Source organism: Pseudorca crassidens, chromosome 12 (genome assembly GCF_039906515.1).
Source record: "Pseudorca crassidens isolate mPseCra1 chromosome 12, mPseCra1.hap1, whole genome shotgun sequence".
Classification (NCBI taxonomy): domain Eukaryota; kingdom Metazoa; phylum Chordata; class Mammalia; order Artiodactyla; family Delphinidae; genus Pseudorca; species Pseudorca crassidens.
The window spans coordinates 89,448,719-89,467,818 of record NC_090307.1 but is presented as its reverse complement, the minus strand read 5'-3'; the positions used below and the strand labels follow the sequence as shown (position 1 = coordinate 89,467,818).

Sequence of the window (19,100 nt, the reverse complement as noted above, 5' to 3'; positions counted from 1 at the left end):
GCACATTCTTAAGACCTTTCCCATGAGCATCTCTCCCTTTAACGAAAAGAGAACAAGTCTTAGGCATAACCCATCGCCTCCTGAGGGCACCAGGACTGCTAGCTGACAATTAAAGGCATGATTTGAAATTTATTTATCTGCACACTTAGCTTCTATGCATGGCCAGTGATGCCTGTTGTCTACTCCAGTGGCATCAATTTTTTTGAAGAAATATATTTCCTATAAGACGAGTTGATTTAAGTAAGACCTTTTGAATAAAGAATTGCATAATTAGTGCAAAGACAAGGCAATCCTTATAAAGGGGGGGAAGAGGTCTGAAATACTGGTACCCTTGCCCTGGAGTTTCTAACCCCTGAACCCCAATTCCTCCCGACAGTGGTGGCAAGCCGAGGCATCCTGGAGAGCATCCAGAGGTTCTCCTCGCTGCCCACCTACCTCCCAGTGACCTACCACATCCACCACGCGGACGTGTCCTTCTTCCTGAAGGAAGCCAACCAGGACGTCATGAGAAACTCCAGTCTGCAGTCGCGCGTGGAGTCCTTTCTGGTTTACAGATCCAAGAGGTTCCCCGTCCTGAACGCCAGCTACGGGCCTTTCGCCATCGAGCAGGTGGTGCCCCAGGACTTGATGCTGCCCTCCAGCCCGTTTGGATTCACCAGCACGTTTTCCCTGAACTGGAAGCTGAAAGCGCACATCCTGCGGGACAAGGTCTCCCTGAGCCGGCCCCGCGTGCACGTGCTCTTCCACGTGGTGGGCAGGGACTGGGACGATGCCGGCCCCGCGCAGAGGCTGCCCTGCCTGCGGGTGTTCGCCTTCCGGGAGACCCGGGAGGTGAGGGGCAGCTGCCGGCTGCAGGGGGCCCTGGGGCTGTGCGTGGCGCAGCTGGAGCTCCCGGCCGGCTGGTTCGGGCCCCCCACGGTGGTGGCCGGGAGGAAGAAGTCGCCCGAGCCCCCCGAGGGCAGCCCCGTGGAGCTCTACTACGCCCTGCAGCCCGGGGACGAGCACGGAGACTGTGCCAGGAGAGCCGGAGGGATGCGGACGGGCCGCGGCGACATCGATGAGTCGGGGCCTCCCTTGCAGAGGATCGGCAGTGTTTTTCTTTACCAGACCCCGAGCCGGCCGCCCCTGAGAGAGCTGCGTTTGGACAACCACGTGGCCGTGCAGTACGTGCCAAAGACGGTCAGGCAGGGAGATGTGCTGACGTTTCCCGTCTCCATCTCCAAAAACTCCACTGAGGACCGCTTCACACTGAGGTGAGTTCATTGGGAGTATCTCCCTGTAGCATCTCCAAGGTCAAAGGGCGCTTCTGGGAACCCTGTCTGTTTGATCCGGAGAGATGTGTTAGCGTTGTCCGGGGTAGAAGCATCCTTCCAGGTATTACAGGCTCCGTGTTCGCTGTCAAATCGAGAGACCAGCTGGATCTCTCCGGGTTGGCAGCTGGGCGGTGAAGACCTTCTTATTCCTAGGTTTTCTGGGCCATCCCAGAAAAGCCGGGAGGAGGCTGACGTTCTGCCTTTGCCCTGGCTCAGGCGGGTCTCAGCAGGTTTTAGGATAAATGGCTCACAGTTGAAATCAGCCTGCAAATGGGATGGCGACAGTTGTCGGGAAGGATAGGGGATGCAGCTGCGCCAACTCAAAATCTCTTCCAAACGTGTGAGTTCTAAGTGCGCTCTATGGTACCAACCTCAAAGTTACCATTTTGTTTCTCTCTGGAAATAGAGCTTACTGCTCAAAATATAAAAGAGCAAAAAGTGTGAAGGCTATCCCGTAGAAGTCGTCGAGTGTCTTCCATAAGACTATACCAAAGACGAGGCACTGAAAGTGAGTACGGTGAGCTTTGGGAAAAAGGATGCGTGCATTTTCTCTTTGGAGTGTGGTACGGGAGGGAAGCGACTTGCCTTGACTTCATTGGATTTTCATACCGGTTTTTTGGTTCGTTTGTTTTAAACACAGATGAGTCTGATGATACCAGCTGTTTGGTGTAAGTGTTGTTCGGTCACTAAGTATGTCCTGACACTGCTGCATACTCCAGAAACTTGATCTGAAGCACCATCTAATCCAATTTGTTTGTGACCTCTGAACACAGGAGTGTTCGTGGACGTGGCACACATCTATATGTTGGTTTTTAAAGTTCATCCAGTAGCGATCACCCTCTTGTCCCTCTCCCATTCTTTTTTTTTTTTAAACTTCTTTCTTTCTGTGTTTGTTAAGGGGTGGGTGAGTTTAAGAAAGGAGTCATTCTTCTGCTTATACTTTGCACGTTTCAGTTTTGTTGATTGTGACCTAGTGCTGGGAATTCCCTTTTAATCTCAACTGAAGAAACAGAAACCAATAGACAGCATTAACCTCATGACTGCACTTGGCTGGTTGTTGGAAGGTAAAACCTTTGGCTGGGGTTGGAGGCGCATCTGGGGATTACGCACAGGGATTTAGGGCACATAAACACATCTGTGGGTCTGAGGCCTCATGGTCTCCCCCTTCTGTTTTTCAGAAATCAGACCTAGATTGAGCTGGTCGTGGACCTTCGGGCTGGTGTGCTAGCTCTGTGCTTGGTTTTCTCGGGCTCAACGCTCTTAAATAATATTCTTCATGGAGATGGCTGTGTATATAGAGAAATATTTTGCTGATGGAAAATCGAGGTTCTGAATAAGGGGAAGTCAAGTGATTTCATATTCCGACATTTTTTTCTGTTTGTCAACTACTGACTGTTGATTTCTTGGACCCTGGTTTACGAACCAGAATCTCTTAAAGTTTTAACTCTCCAGGAGATGATACCCACATCGGTTTTTTTGGGAATCGGTTATATATGTAGAATTAAATTTCACAAATAGCTGTGCATCCAGCCACAGTCCACTGCCCACTGAGGTGTTCCTCTGAGTCCTGAGGGCTGCCTTGTCATCGGCAAGCTGTGACACGGAGAAACTTGCTCCTGGGCTACATGATCTAAAGGATCCAAGTCTTTGCAGATTCAGAAAGAAGCACCTTTGAGGCGTCTAGATCGGGTGGCTCCACTTCCAAGTCAAAAGATTGGAAAATTTTGGATGTAAAGCCAAAGTGTATGTGTTCAGAGTCCATCAATTAGAAAGGTGTTTAAAAACATCAGTTTTCTAGTTAAGACAAGAGTAAATCGGTAAATATTTCATGAACGTGTGTTTAAGTTGGTAAAGTGGCACACTTTCCGTCTTGTGAAAGGCTGGCATTAATAATGTGCCTGTTGAATACTTAACATGCTCTAATTGGGAATGAGTCTTATCTGTTTATGAAAACAGCTGACAGGGAAACCTGGATCTGGTAATGTCATTAGCCTTTAGCCGGAATTGTCATAATTGGAAAATAAGGAAACTGTGTATCTTTTTTAATGAAGCCCATTTGACAGTCGTTGAGCATGGCTTCCAAATATTTAGAATTAGCAGGGGCCTGCTCTGTCTGGTCACCTGCTATAAATGACCCTGAAGGATCCAGCCAAGTATCTTTGGGTGCTTTCCTCAGGAAGGGTGACTTGTTTCTAGACTCGGCGGTGACAGTGCTAACGAGGTCCAGAGCCGGGCTAATGTTTTATAGATCAGCTGTCAGCAGGACTTCCCTCACCACTTAAGGATGGCCAGGGTGGAGGGGGGACCAAATTACCTGCCTCCAACAGGACTCCTGCTGCAGACAGTGTTTGACCACCTTCTGCCACCTTCCTGTCACTTCTGCGCCTGTGATCTCTGGGTGACTCTGTGGCTACACACAGGGGCTCAGCTTCCATTCTGGGAAACAAGTTTTGTCGCGCAAATGATCCGTAAGGGCAATTTACGAAAACAGCTGGGAGGGCGCACGCGTGTGCATTGACCGTCGCACAGAGGAAAACCAGGATGGGGCTGTTTGTCATCTTAGAAGTTCTGTTCTCTCCTGGAGCTTGAGTCTTCCAAAGCAGACCTCCACAAAGGAAGAAAAGCAAAATGCTTTTGTTCTTTAGACATCTAAGGATCCCTTTTAATTTCAGAGAATGTTTTCCTTCCAGTGGACAACAGAAGTATCCCACAGCACTTGTACCCTTTCTTGCATGTTCTCACCACCCCGTCTCCTTTCCTTCCCCGACAGAGAGCTAATGTCAGAAGCATCCCAGGTCTCCCATCGCCTGATTACGTGTCCGGAGAATCAAAGGCCTCGAAAGCTCTTTCTTGCTCATCTTTCCCACCTATTTTTTGGTCGCTTCTTCCCACAGGAAGTCAGTTTCAAAGGAGTCTGGTTGTCAGATCTGAATGTGAAGCCGGATATTTGCATAGCATTAGCTTGGTTCCCTGATACTCCAGGAAATGGAGGTGGAAAGGCCCAGAAAAGAGGCCTGGCGCTCAGATGCCGGGTGCTTTTCTCAAAGTCAGAGATATGCTCAGATTGCTTAAATGAATGAATGGATGGGCATATTGTTAATTTTTAACCAATACATATACTTTGCTGAAGTCTTTACAGTTTTACATGCTAAATCCTCAAGAGCTTGTTAAGAATCTCGTGCCCGGACTGTGGTCAGACCTGAGGCCATCTCCGAATAAGGCATCATTACCAAGTAGATATTCTTGCAAAGATAAAGAGTTGTAAACAAAAGAGAAAGAGAATAAAGTAAGAATATTTGACAAGGGGACAAAGTGGGCCTGGGGTTGGTAAGCCTCAAAAGATATTCTTTGGTGGTTTGGGAATCTCAGTTGTTAGAAATAATATGTGGCGGTTTGAGGTGGTTTGGCCCTGAACTCGATTCACTTGAATGATGTAGCTTTTGAACCTGCCCTGGACCAGGAAAAGATCTCTTCTTATTCTGTTTCAGGTAAACTGTGCCCTGGTGTAGCCAATAATATTCTTAGCTGCAGGCCATAAATCCCAGCCTGCTAATCTAAGAAAATAAATACATGAAAGGTTAGTTGGATGTATATTTTTGTATATTAATAAGGCACGGGGGCGCTAGCCTTGGCAATGCACAGGGTGGGAGGGGGAAGTTGCCCCTGGGGTAGATGCAATAGCCTTCTTGCCCAGCACCCCTCCCCGGCCCGGCACAACGAATTCCTTCAGAAGTTCCTTCTGTTCTTACTATAATCAAAGGTGCAAAGACTCTTGGGAAGCTCCCAGTGGCTCACCTACCTACCTGCTGTCTGTGCCCGGGGTAGGAGAGGGAGCTGGTGTGGCTTCCAGAATGAGAGGTGGGCTCCTGGAGTCATCTTTCACTAAGAGCATATCCCGGGGAGGCAGTGTTTCCCTCCTGAGAAAACTGGGTGCTTTTAAGAAGAGGATGATGTTGGGTATCTCGAAACCCTGCACAGGTCCGTGACATCTGTGCCTGGCACTGCGTCTCCGTTTGTCATCCGGTGGGAATTAAGGGAGTTGCTTCTGGAGCGGAATGGAGTGAGAGGCAGACAGAGAAAGGAGGCCATTCCATCTCTTTTCAGTAAAGCTCCTGTTTGAGAATATATTTAGATTTACAAAAAAGTTGTGAAATGAGTACAGGACAATGCCAAGCGCCTGGTGGCTAGTTTCCCCCTGTAATCACCATCTTTCATTAGCATGGTTCATTTGTCACAATCAGTGACCCATATTATTATTAACTGAAGTCCACGCTCGTTCACATCCCCTTAGTCTTTGCCCGACGGCCCCTTTTTTGTTCCAGGCTCCCACCCAGGATATCACATACATTTAGTCATCATGTCTGGAACTACGCTTGACTGTGACTAACTTCCCAGACTTGCTTTGTTTCTGTTGTCTTGATAGCTTTGAGACTTCCGGTTCAGACTTTTTGAAGAACGTCCCTTTGTTGGGATTATCTGATGTTTTCCTCGTGATGAGACCCAAGTAATGGGTTTGGGGGTAAAACAGCACAGAGATAAAGTGTTGTTTTTATTCGTCTGCCAACCACAAGAGTTTAAAATCATTCCCTCTATTCTCACCTTTCCACTGAAGAAGCATTTATTGAGGAAGTCAGGAAATACACAGATGAGTAAAAAGGAGAGATGAGTCCTGTCTAAGGGACAGGAGCGTGAGACAGTAAGACCTGGCCCTGGGGGAGTGGAGAATATGTAGTTTTTTTTTTTTTTTTAAATTTGATTTTTGTTTTGTATTGGAGTGTAGTTGGCTTGCGGTGTTGTGTTGGTTTCGGGTGTGCAGTGGGATGGCTCAGTTGTGCATATGCACGTGTCTGTTCTTTCTTGGATTCTTTTCCCATGTGGGTTGTTGTAGAATATTGAGTGGAGTTCCCTGTGCTGTACAGTAGGTCCTTGTTGATTATGTAGTGGTTTTATGGGCCAAAAAAAAAAGGGATTTCAGGCAAAGAGGACAGCACAGGTAAAGGCACAAAGACATCAGGTGTATCTCTGTGCTCTTTTTTATTCCCCCATCATCTTGAAATAAAAGCCAATTGGGATTTTCAAGAACAAACAAACAAACGAAAAATGCCATTTTCATTGCATCGTATCAAGAACACGTACTCCCGCCCTGACTTAATCACTGTTGATGTGAAATCTGGTCGCTGGCTGGGGTGGTATTTCTCAGGTTTTTCGTCTGTAAAGTTGCTTTTCTCTGCACTCCCTGTACTGTATTTTCCAGAAGGAAGTGGTGATCCACAGCTCACAATTACGGGACTACGCTCTGCCTCGTCGTGGGTGGTATATTTACGTAAATTTTTTTGGAATCCTGCGGGTGGAATTTGCTTATTCTCCCTCATGTATTTATTTATTCAATCCTTCATTCATTTCAGTAAGGGCTTCTGGACATTGACTTTACAGTTTGGGTTATAATTCAAAAGAGTAGACATTTCTCAGCCTTTAGCTATTGACATTTGGGTCAGATGATATTTTGTTGTGAGGGGCAGTCCGGTCTGTACATAGTAGGATGGTTAGCGGCATCCCTGGCCTCAACCCACTGTATACACAACCCCGAATTTTGATACCCCAAGATGGGTCCAGCTGTTTCCCAATGTCCCCTCGGGGATAAAATCGCCCCTGCAAGTGAAAAACTATGATCCTGGTTGTCGGGAAAAAACTCAGCTCTTACGCAGAGGGAGGTTCCCAGTTTAGAATGAAGGTAACACTGGGTAGGGTCCAGCTTTTCTGGAAAATCCCTTAAGTTGTGCCTGCCACACGTTTTTACTTCCGCTTGAATGCGAGCTGCAGGAGGGCAGAAACTTCGGTCTGCTCACCGCCCTTTCCTCCTTTCTCATGCACTACCTGGCCCGCCCTGGACACCTGTCAACTGCTGGGGGATCGAATGGCTGTCACTGGTGCCGTGAGTCCACTCCATGTACCTTCTGTTAAGGGAGGGGCCAGAGAGCAGGTTCTTCTGTGAGACTTGAGGTGAGAGGGTTGGTCTGTTTCAAGGCCATGTCAGGTGTACAAGATGACAAGGGTCGGGTGCAGCCGTATGAGGGTACTTGTGCTGTAAGAGGGACCCGGAGCTGAGATGAGCTGAGGCCACTGCTTCCAGTGGTGACTGGTCCTGAGATCCTCTGGCCCCAGCACCGGTCTGGGGGAAGGCTTGGTGTTAGTATTTTGTTTCGTAACGAAAATACCCATGAAGGTAAATACCTGAACATGAGTTTCTTCAAGTAACTCATCCGTCTGTTATTACAGTTCATATACCTCAAGGTAGCGGAAGTCTAAAGCTGTACTGCGAACAGATTTAAAAAAATGGTTCTTCAATCTTTTTCACGATCTCTTTTATTATTGTTGTTTTTAATTGATGTATAGTTGATTTACAGTATTGTGTCTGGTGTTAGTCTTTTTAAAAAGGTGTCCAAGAGATTCGGACATGCAGCTGGAGTTGGGTCCGTGTCATCCTTCTTGCTATCCTGGGCTATGCTTATTGAGTAGAATGGTCAAGTTAGAAATTTAACTATTAAACCGCCTTCTCTCTCCGTCTCTCTCTGTCTCTCTCAGTCCCCTGTGCCCCCCACCCTGTATAATGGAGTCACACATAATTGCATGTATGTGCAAACTCCACTGTGTAACAATACACACAGCCTTTCTGTACACAACTTCACGGGCTTCACGCATTTCAGGATGTTAATGCATAGTGACCTCCCACTCAAGAATCCCTCCATCACCTGACAGCTGTGGTTCCTTTCTAGTGATACTTTTTCTGACCAAGGTTGATGGCTCTGATCCTCTTGGGGGAAAAGAAGAGAGGAGGAAGGTACCAACGGTGGCACCAGCTGTGCTCCCAGATTGGTACTGGGAAAGTTGCCTGAGGTTTCACTGAATCTCTTTCCCATGTTCTAGTGGGAGGCTTGTCTCATGAGCAAGAGAACTTGACTTTGGCCAACTTGGCAGGGCTGGGAGTTCTAGAAGATAATGGAAGGATTTCCTTCTTTTTCATGGCTGGATAATATTCCATTGTGTATGTACATCACATTTTCTTTATCCATTCATCCACTATGGACACTCAGGTTGTTTCCATGTCTTGACTATCGCGAATGATGCTGCAGTGAACAGGGGAGCACCTCTTCGACGCAGTAATTTCTATTTTCTCTGCAACAACATGGATGAACCTCAAGGGCATGGTGTTCAGTGAGGTAAGTCAGAGAAAGACAGATTCTGGATACTATCGCTTATACGTGGAGCCTAACAAAAGCTCGCAGATACAGAGAATAGGTGGATGGCTGCCAGAGGCTTGAGGGGAGGGGGAAAAGGGAAGATGTTGATCCAAGGGTACCAACTTGCAGTTTTAAGATGAAGAGGTTCTGGGGATCGAAGTCTGGCCACCAAAGCTCTCTGGGATCTTCTTTGGCTATACCAGCTTCTGCTCATCGCTGTTTATACTCTGTAACCTTGAGCTGACCTTCATCTCTGTGTAAGGACCTTATCACATCCCCTGCATGGTAGACCCGCCTGACAGTCTCCTTTTCAACCAGACTGAAAGCCACTGGAGGGAAAGGGCTGGGTTCACTAGTGTATCACGGCGGTACCCGGCTGATTGCTCTGACGGCTGCTGTGAATGTGGGTCTGCAGATCTGGGTGAGCAAAGGTAGATACGTGTTGGGTGAGAGCACTCAGCCATTTGAGAGTGTTACGGCCTCTCCCTGCCCCCAGTCATGTTTCTGTGTTCTGGGGTGGAAAGGAGTGGGGAGACGGTAGAGGTTTCTACAAGGCCAGGTGGGGAGGAGTTGGGGATGGGTTTCGTCTTTAGTGTCATCTGTTCATTCACTGGTATCCATGGAGATTCCATTTCTAAGGTGGTCTTTGGTTGGCTGGCCACAGAGGCTGTTGAGGGAATATCTTCATATCCTTCTCCCAGCACCTTCAGATGTGATTTCTCTGTATCTCTTCTGGGTTACTCGTGGGAACTCAGGTGTGATGTGCTGGGTCCAGGAAGTTTGGGGAGATAGCTGGATATAATAATAATGGTAATTATAATAGGCAGCAGTCATTAAGTATCTATTTGTGTCTGGCACTGTTCTCAGTGCTTAAAATATTTTTCACACATTGAATCCTCAGAACAACCCCACGAAGTAGGTGCTTTTATCACCTATGTTTTCCAGAACTGGGCACAGAAACACAAGAGGTGACTAACTTGACAGACGCCCTAGAGCTCATAACACGTTTACTTGGAGGTCCGGAGAACTCGCCCTCGCTGACCTGTATCCCAGAAACCATGTTTTGGAAAATCCCTCTTCGTCAATGTGAGGCGGGAAGGTAGACACCGATCTCCTAAATGTCATTCTTTTTAAAAGCACTTAAGGGAATGAATTACCTGAAACATTTCCCTCATTGAGGAGACGTTTCTTGAGTGTGAAGCTTGGTGCCGGGGATGTAACAGCAAATACGAGACACGGACCCAGCCCTGTACTGAGTAGTCGGTGCTGTGAGAGAGACCAGGGGGTCTGTTTGGCAGGATAAGATGCCAACTTAAGACAGTGCTTTGGAGCATAGACAGTTGAAGGTGTGTCCACTGTCATGAGCATCTGTCAGGCTTACCAGTCACTGCAGTGTAAAGAGCTCCGAAGGATGCCAGGGGATTATTGTGGGCCCTTCCGGGCACTTCAGACGCTGATAATTATCACGAGGAATGGCAATTTCAGATCCAGGGGGCACACCTCTTGGAGACCACATGGGTTTATGAGGAAGAGCACAGGGCTGGAGCCAGGGCCACGGGCACCCATCTTGGCATCCTCACTGCCTGCGCACCCTTGGGAAGGTCATCGAAGGTCACTGAGCCTCAGTCTCTGGGCTCTTAGCTTTCCGGTGTTGATGGTGTAAACGAAAGACGACAGGTGAGCCGGTTGCGTGGCCTCAGATCAGGCATTTAGGAAATAACCAGTCACCCAAGGGACGCATCAGGTATCAGCTGAAATGCGGACAGATGACCTCAGGTCACTTCACGCTGAGCAGTGTCCATTCATTCTGAAAGAGGGCCATGTTAACACAAGGCGCGGGTCGCCTCCGACGTAAACGATGAAGAAGAAACAGACGAAGGAGCATGTTCAAAGCTGCTGAAGAGGCATTTCCCTGGGTCACTTAGGAAAGCGACAGACTCAGCACCTACTGGTAGGAGACAGGAGAGCGGACCCAGGTGTCAGAATTCTGTCTCCTGCATTCTGAAGGTATGCAAGTCAATTGATTTTAAAAAATCCAGCAGAAATCATTCCGGCATCAACACACAAAGGCCTGGGGAAGGCATCAGCTCAAGAGTAAGATAGAGATCGGCTGAGTGATGTAGGTGCAAAAACCAGCGTGGTGCATCTGAGCACAAGTGTGCATCTGAGCACAAGTGTGCATCTGACCACAAGTGTGCATCCGACCACAAGTGTGCATCCGACCACAAGTGTGCATCTGAGCACAAGTGTGCATCCGACCACAAGTGTGCATCTGACCACAAGTGTGCATCCGACCACAAGTGTGCATCTGAGCACAAGTGTGCATCCGACCACAAGTGTGCATCTGAGCACAAGTGTGCATCTGACCACAAGTGTGCATCCGACCACAAGTGTGCATCTGAGCACAAGTGTGCATCCGACCACAAGTGTGCATCTGAGCACAAGTGTGCATCTGAGCACAAGTGTGCATCTGACCACAAGTGTGCATCCGACCACAAGTGTGCATCTGAGCACAAGTGTGCATCCGACCACAAGTGTGCATCTGAGCACAAGTGTGCATCCGACCACAAGTGTGCATCCGACCACAAGTGTGCATCTGAGCACAAGTGTGCATCCGACCACAAGTGTGCATCCGAGCACAAGTGTGCATCTGAGCACAAGTGTGCATCTGACCACAAGTGTGCATCTGAGCACAAGTGTGCATCTGACCACAAGTGTGCATCTGAGCACAAGTGTGCATCTGAGCACAAGTGTGCATCCGAGCACAAGTGTGCATCTGACCACAAGTGTGCATCCGACCACAAGTGTGCATCTGACCACAAGTGTGCATCCGACCACAAGTGTGCATCTGAGCACAAGTGTGCATCCGACCACAAGTGTGCATCTGAGCACAAGTGTGCATCTGAGCACAAGTGTGCATCCGACCACAAGTGTGCATCTGAGCACAAGTGTGCATCCGACCACAAGTGTGCATCTGAGCACAAGTGTGCATCCGACCACAAGTGTGCATCTGAGCACAAGTGTGCATCTGAGCACAAGTGTGCATCCGACCACAAGTGTGCATCTGACCACAAGTGTGCATCTGAGCACAAGTGTGCATCCGACCACAAGTGTGCATCTGAGCACAAGTGTGCATCCGACCACAAGTGTGCATCCGACCACAAGTGTGCATCTGAGCACAAGTGTGCATCCGACCACAAGTGTGCATCTGAGCACAAGTGTGCATCCGACCACAAGTGTGCATCTGAGCACAAGTGTGCATCTGAGCACAAGTGTGCATCCGACCACAAGTGTGCATCTGAGCACAAGTGTGCATCTGAGCACAAGTGTGCATCCGACCACAAGTGTGCATCTGAGCACAAGTGTGCATCCGACCACAAGTGTGCATCTGAGCACAAGTGTGCATCCGACCACAAGTGTGCATCTGAGCACAAGTGTGCATCTGAGCACAAGTGTGCATCTGACCACAAGTGTGCATCTGAGCACAAGTGTGCATCCGACCACAAGTGTGCATCTGACCACAAGTGTGCATCTGAGCACAAGTGTGCATCCGACCACAAGTGTGCATCCGACCACAAGTGTGCATCTGAGCACAAGTGTGCATCCGACCACAAGTGTGCATCTGACCACAAGTGTGCAGTTTCCCCTCCCTCAGAGCCTCTTTGAAAGAGAGATGGCACCTGAACGTGGCTTATATACTTGGATTCTCTTCCCCACCTCTTGCCCCTTGAACCTGGCGTGTTGCTTTCCAAGCAGAATATAGCAGAAGTGAGGATCTGGAACTTCTGAGGCTAAACACTCTAAGAAGCTGTGACTTTCCACCCAGGTCTCCGGGAACACTTGCTCTTAGAGCCCAGAGCCGCCTGTAAGAAGTCCAGCTCGTCTTCTGGGAGATCCCATGAGAAGCTCTGAAGCTCCACGGAGAGAGGGGGGACCTGGTGATCCCCATCTTCTAGCCATTCCTGTCCAGGCCCCAGACACGTGCGTGAAGCTGTCTTGGCCGCTGTAGGTCAGCTAGCCGACAACTTAGGACCACCAGGGGACCGCACCAATTCCAGGTGGAGCAGACACATCTCACGGCTGAGCCCTGTGCAGGTTCCTGGTACATAAAAAGTGATGTCTAACAAAATGGTGGTGTTCCAAAGCACTAAGTTTTAGGGTAGTTTGTTAGCTGCAGTAGTAAGTAATTAGCGATCAGAGAGAATTTCGCCAGTAAGCTCTACTTGCGAAAGGGCAGAGGTGATGCCCTGCGGCTGCTTGCTCTGCAGTTTACAGCTCACCCTTCTGCTCTGCTGTGACTCTCAGTAGGTCCACCTCTGTAACCTGCATTTCCCAGATGCCCTACACTACCCAGATCTGGCTTCTGATGGCTTCGGCCAGTGGGATCCAGTGGCAGGAATCCTGTGGCCAGGAAGATGGGAGAAGTCGGCATAGTTTTCTGTCTTGCTCCCCGGTCCCTGCTCAGGCCAGAAAGCTCGTCCGTCTGTGGTTGCAGCTCCCGCCAGGCAGCCTGTGCCACGGCTCCAAATCCTACAGGGAGACTTTGCCGATGGCCTCTTATGATGCCCCCTCCTTGCTTTGCCCTTCTGACCCGAGGAGAAAAGACTTCTGCAGTTATTTATATCAGGGCTGCATCACCATCTAGTTGTTCTGCCAGCAATTTCAGCCCCTCTGTAACTAGTCCTCTGTATTAAAGCCCTTCTGGTCAGTTATCTGCTGTGGTTTCTGTTCCCTGACTTGACCCTGTGGGTGTAGCTGTTTGAAAAGATAATTTTTATGAAAGCAGAGTATCTTTTCCCATCAACTCCATATTGTACCAGAAGCAGAGACAATCATGAAGGTTTGTCAAGTTGTGTCAACCCCAGCTGGGAGCAAAGGCAGAAGGGTCGTAAGCAATGCAGAAATGCATTTGCCCAAACAGAAAACATCATAAATATGATAACAGCTTTGGAAAGAGCCAGAGGCAGAAGAAAGAACACAGAGAGGCAAGATAATAGTTTTTCCTCTTCAGGCTGTGAGCTCCTTATGCAAATGTGAAAACTCAGCGTTCGCATTTCTTTTCTGTTCTCATTTTGGGCAGTGGAAGGACTGTTGATGACAAAAGAGATCATCCAGGGCTGCTTGTCTTTATCAAAAGCAAGGATCCCAGACCCGGAGATGAATCGGAGGTGTAATCTGAAGCCCAGGGTTATTCCAAGCAGATGGAAGAAATACAAGACTGACCCTCTCTCCCTTTCCGTTTTCCCATCTCAACACACAAAGCGTTGAGTGGACGCAGGCACAGAGCATCTGAAAAACTGCATAAAGGGGGAACAGGTCCTCATTCCATCCATCAGAGCCCTGCCTGAACTCTCCTCCTCTCTCCGTGACCCCAGGCTGTTGAAAACCCAGGTGTTGGTGTATATTTTGTAAGATAATGCATGTTGAGTAAAACTCATCCATGTTCTGTCCACACAGATAGAAGGCCTGGGTGTGGATCAGAGTCGTCCAAGTTGGGCATGAATCAGATTACAAGAGAAATGACAGTCCATCTGTGTAAACAGATTGCAGAAGGGAAGGGAAGAAGGAAGGAAGGAAGGGAAGGAGGAAGGAAGGGAAGAAGGGAGGGAAGGAGGGAGGGAGGGAGGAAGGAAATACAACGCTATAAGAGAGAGGAAGAATTTATTTGGGAAGAAGCATAAACCAAAAGTAATTCTTGGGCTTCCCTGGTGGCGCAGTGGTTGGGAGTCCGCCTGCCGATGCAGGGGACGCGGGATCGTGCCCCGGTCCAGGAAGATCCCACGTGCCGCGGAGCGGCTGGGCCCGTGAGCCATGGCCGCTGAGCCTGCGCGTCCGGAGCCTGTGCTCCGCAACGGGAGAGGCCACAACAGTGAGAGGCCCGCGTACCGCAAAAACAAAAACAAAAACAAACAAAAGTAATTCTTTTCTGTGAGTTTTAAATGGGTCGAAAAAATTTTTAAAAGAACATGAACTTAATAAATGAAGAGTTAAAATATAAAAAGGAAGTAATGACAAAGGTAATAAGGTAGACCAAAGAGCTAATACAGGAATTGAAGATCCAGACTGTGCAAAATAGAAATTAAAAACAAGGAACGAATAGACATAGTTTAAAGAGGGATTACTGGCATGTATAGAAAAGATGGAGATAATCTTGGTGAGTGCTGGGGAAATGCAAAGATTAAAAAAATTGGGTGGCTTCCCTGGTGGTTCAGTGGTTAAGAACCCATGTGCCAACGCAGGGGACATGGGTTCGAGCCCTGGTCCAGGAAGATCCCACATGCTGCAGAACAACTAAGTCCATGTGCCACAACTACTGAGCCTGCGAGCCACAACTGTTGAAGCCCGCGTGCCTAGAGCCTGTGCTCCGCAGCAAGAGAAGCCACTGCAATGAGAAGCCTGCGCACCGCAACGAAGAGTAGCCCCTGCTTGTCGCAACTAGAGAAAGCCCGCGTGCAGCAAACGAAGACCCAACGCAGCCAAAAATAAATAAATAAATTTATATAAAAGAAAGAATTTGGAAGAAAAGAAGAAAGTTAATCCAATATAAGGATGATTAATGTCCTAGAGCTAAGAATTCCACAAAATGAACCAAAAAATTTATTCAGAAATACATTTTTTCCTAAAACTAAGGAATAGTTAAATCTGTAGATCTGAGGTATTCTGTGTTACAGAAAAAAATGAGCAATGAAAATCGATGCCGAGACATATCCTAATTATGAAATTTCAGTCATATTGCTAATTAGCTAATCATTCAGGTAGAACAACTATTCACAAAAAACTGAAGAAATAGGATATGCCATGTTCAGAGATAGAAGGGTGTACAGTTCCCCCCATATTAATCTGTAGAGTCAATGCAATTCCAATCCAATGCAAATCAACTTCTTGACAAGTTGATTTTTTTTTTTTTTTTTCGATATGCGGGCCTCTCACTGTTGTGGCCTGTCCCGCTGCAGAGCACAGGCTCCGGACACGCAGGCTCAGCGGCCATGGCTCATGGGCCCAGCCACTCCGCAGCATGTGGGATCTTCCCCGGCCGGGGCATGAACCCGTGTCCCCTGCATCGGCAGGCAGACTCTCAACCACTGCGCCACCAGGGAAGCCCCGACAAGTTGAGTTTTAAATTTATATGAAGATAAAACGGTCAAGAATAGATGGAACACTAAAGAGAAGAAAAATATAGATGGATTATTTGAAAGTCATAGGTATTCAAACAGTGTGATAGTGGAACACAATAGGTATATAGAATAATGAACAGAAAAAGGAGATTTTGTGTAAGGGAACTACAACTGCAGATCAGTGAGAAGGGATGTATTTTTCAGAAATGGCACTGAGACATTGATTATCCAAATGAGAAAAAAAAGGAATCAGATCTCTTAGACATCAATTTCAGCTCAATTTGGTATTCAAAGGAAAAAAAGAAATCAGTGCAGAAGAACATACTAAAGGATATCTTTACAAGCTCTGGAGGAAAGGGTTTCTTTAAACAAGACACCAAAACACTGACCACAAAGGAAAAATGAATACAGTTGACTATATTTTAAAAGAAGTACTTTTTTATATCAAAAACCATAATTTGGGGGAAGGTATTTATAACACATCAAGACCAACAAAGATTTAGGATGCAGGGTATATAAAGAATATGCCTGTAATTCATTAAGAAAAATAACCAGAAAGAAAAAAGGGCACAAAATATGAGCAGGGCTCCCCTGGTGGCGCAGCGGTTGAGAGTCCGCCTGCCGACGCAGGGGACGCGGGTTCGTGCCCCGGTCCGGGAAGATCCCACATGCCGCGGAGCGGCTGGGCCCGTGAGCCATGGCCACTGAGCCTGTGCGTCCGGAGCCTGTGCTCCGCAACGGGAGAGGCCACAGCAGTGAGAGGCCCGCGGACCGCAAAAAAAACACAAAACAATAAAAAAAAACTGTATATATATATATGTATATGAACAGACATTTCACAGAAGAAAAAACACAAAGTAGCCAATAAATAGAAAAGATACTCCATCTCATTAGAAATCAGAGAAGAACAAATTAAAACTACTATACATTTCAATTTCATATCCACCAGGTTGCCAGAAGTCAGGCAGCCTGATAATAGCACAAGTTATAGAGAATGTGGAACAAAGGAAACCTTCATTTATTCCTGGTGGGCAGAATTGGTGCTGCCTTTTCAGGAAATACACCCAGCAATGTCGAAGATACGCATGCACTATGACCCGAAACGTCCACTTCTAAAGTCTAGAGTCTAGAGCAACTCTTGGATTTGTTTACCAGAAGGCACACATAAATATTCATAGCAGTGCTGTTTTAATAGCAAGAAACTGGAAATGTCCCAAATGACCGTTGAGAGGATAATGGATAAATAAATGTTGACATATTCCTACAGTGGAATCCCATACATTCATGAAAATGATTTAATTACATCCCTGTGGGTAATCTCTCATATAAAATATTTAATTGAAAGATTCAGAAAAATACATTTATGCAAAGATTAAAAATTAGGCGTACATTAACAGCAAAGTATTCGTGGATGATGGATCTATACATTCATTTAGGTAAAGCTATAAAAAATGACAAGGAGATGAACGCAAAATCTAGAACAATAGGTCTCAGTGGGGAGAATGAGGACATTAATGGGGAGAAACTTGCAGGGGGCTTCAAAGATACTGGGTATATTCTAGTTCGTAACCTGGGCGCTAGTACAAGAGTGTTTACTGTTGTGTTTTGAACTGTTCATTTGTGATATATATTCTTTTCTTTATACTACATACATCTAATTTCAGTTAATACTTTATATATACTTATGTACGTGTGTGTGTATGTGAGTGATACGTGCCAGATTTCAAAATGCTTTGTAAGGGAAAAGCGAGTCACTTGTCATTTACCAGGGGAAGAAATTCAGGCTGTTTGTAGACTTTTCCGCAGTAACGTTCCACGCTGTTAATGCGGAAGATAATAGAGCAATGTCTGCAGATCACTGAAGTGCTCATTAAAGGATAGTGGTTATTTTACATTAGCATAATACTATTCACAGAAAACGATATAGCTTTTGTGATATGAAAGTTTTCCAAAACATTAGGTGAGAAAAGTGAGGGCAAAAGAAGGGATAGTGTAGATGGATAGAAAGGCAGAGATAGATAGATGATGATGATGATGAAGATAGGTAGGTAGATAGATAGATAGATAGATAGAGAGGATGGATGGATGGATGGATGGATGGATGGAAGGATGGATAGGTAGGTAGGTAGATACACAGATACAAAGATACATGGATAAGTGGTTACCTGGATGGGTGGATGGGTGGATGACTGATGGCTGTCGATACATAGATGTTGGTAGGTCTTCCTTAACTATTGCATCTCAAGCAGGGTCCCTCCCTTCCCGCCATCATCTTGCTTTAATATGTTCTTTACTAGAACTTACCACTGCCTGGAATTCAGCTGTTTGGGTCATTGTGCTTTGACGGTTGGGTCTCCTCCCTCTGTGAGCTCCACGTGAGCAGATCTCGTTCCTTTCTCGCGCATGCTCAAAACCCCAGTGCAGTGTCTGACACGTAGTCGATCCCCACATGTCTGTGGGGATCGAGTGCTTTGATTAATATAAAGCCAAAGACCATGATGAATTTAAAAGCGCTAAAAGATTCTCTGTGTGTTGGTAGAGCCCAGCTTTGCTGATGTGGAAACGGGACGACCTTTTGCCTCTGGTCCTGCATCTCAGACTCTGTGGTTAAGTTTTTCCCAGCTCTTATCCTAAGGCAGGGTTTCTCAACCCCAGCACCACTGACTGGACTGGATACTTCTTTGCCGTGTCTCTGTGTGGGGCGTGAGGAGGGGGGCAGTGCTCTAAGACTTGTAGGGTTTCGAGTGGCATCCCTGGCCTCTACCAACTGGTAGCCCTCCTCCTCCTTCAGCTGTGATCTGCAGATGTCTCCAAGCCATTGCCAAATGTCTCCTCAGGGTCCAGATCGTCCTCGGTTGAGGCCATTATTATTATCCTAAGGAAACTTTTCCTTCTTGTTTATCATGGAATGGCATATTAGTTGAATTCCAGACCGCCTTTCTCACCTACACAGTAATCTTCAAAGAAGTTTATAGCCATCCTCTCACTGATTCTTTGACTCGTCAGGATTTACATGCTTCTACCATGATCACCTGGTGTTTTCTAGGCATTTCTCGTTACTTACTGGTAGACAGTCTCATCTGGCTCTGAAGAGGAGTATATTACCACTTTCTAGATACTGTTGAAAGAAAACAAAAGAAGCAGAGGAAACTGTTTGTTGAGGGCCAAAACTTACATGCTAAAAGCAACCAGAATATAAGAGAGTAATAGTGATTGTGGTATCATAAAGTCCAGTACCACATTCTATGTGGAAAATTCCCCCAGAAGGGATGGGGTTTAGGATTACAATGTAAAATAAATGTGGAGTTAAGACTTCAGTCTGGGAGTATCTTTTAAACCAAGAATTAATCAAACAAGAGAATCGCTGTGCTGCTAGAGACATGATTTGTTGGGAAAAGATGTCTGAAAATCGGATTGCTTTGGTGAAACTGAAT

General features: G+C 46.8%; 1 protein-coding gene across 2 annotated transcripts in view; it reads left to right on the top strand.

Moving 5' to 3' along the window:
- TMEM132D (transmembrane protein 132D) overlaps positions 1–19,100 on the top strand; it is a 639,752-nt gene that overhangs the window by 173,007 nt on the left and 447,645 nt on the right. Inside the window, exon 2 of one of the 2 annotated variants that reach the window (XM_067701195.1) lies at positions 377–1,253. The exons of the other annotated variant lie outside the window; for it this stretch is intronic. Within the exon in view, the coding sequence (XP_067557296.1) occupies positions 377–1,253 (877 nt within the window). The remainder of the gene's footprint in view (positions 1–376; positions 1,254–19,100) is intronic. 2 annotated transcript variants of the gene reach the window in all.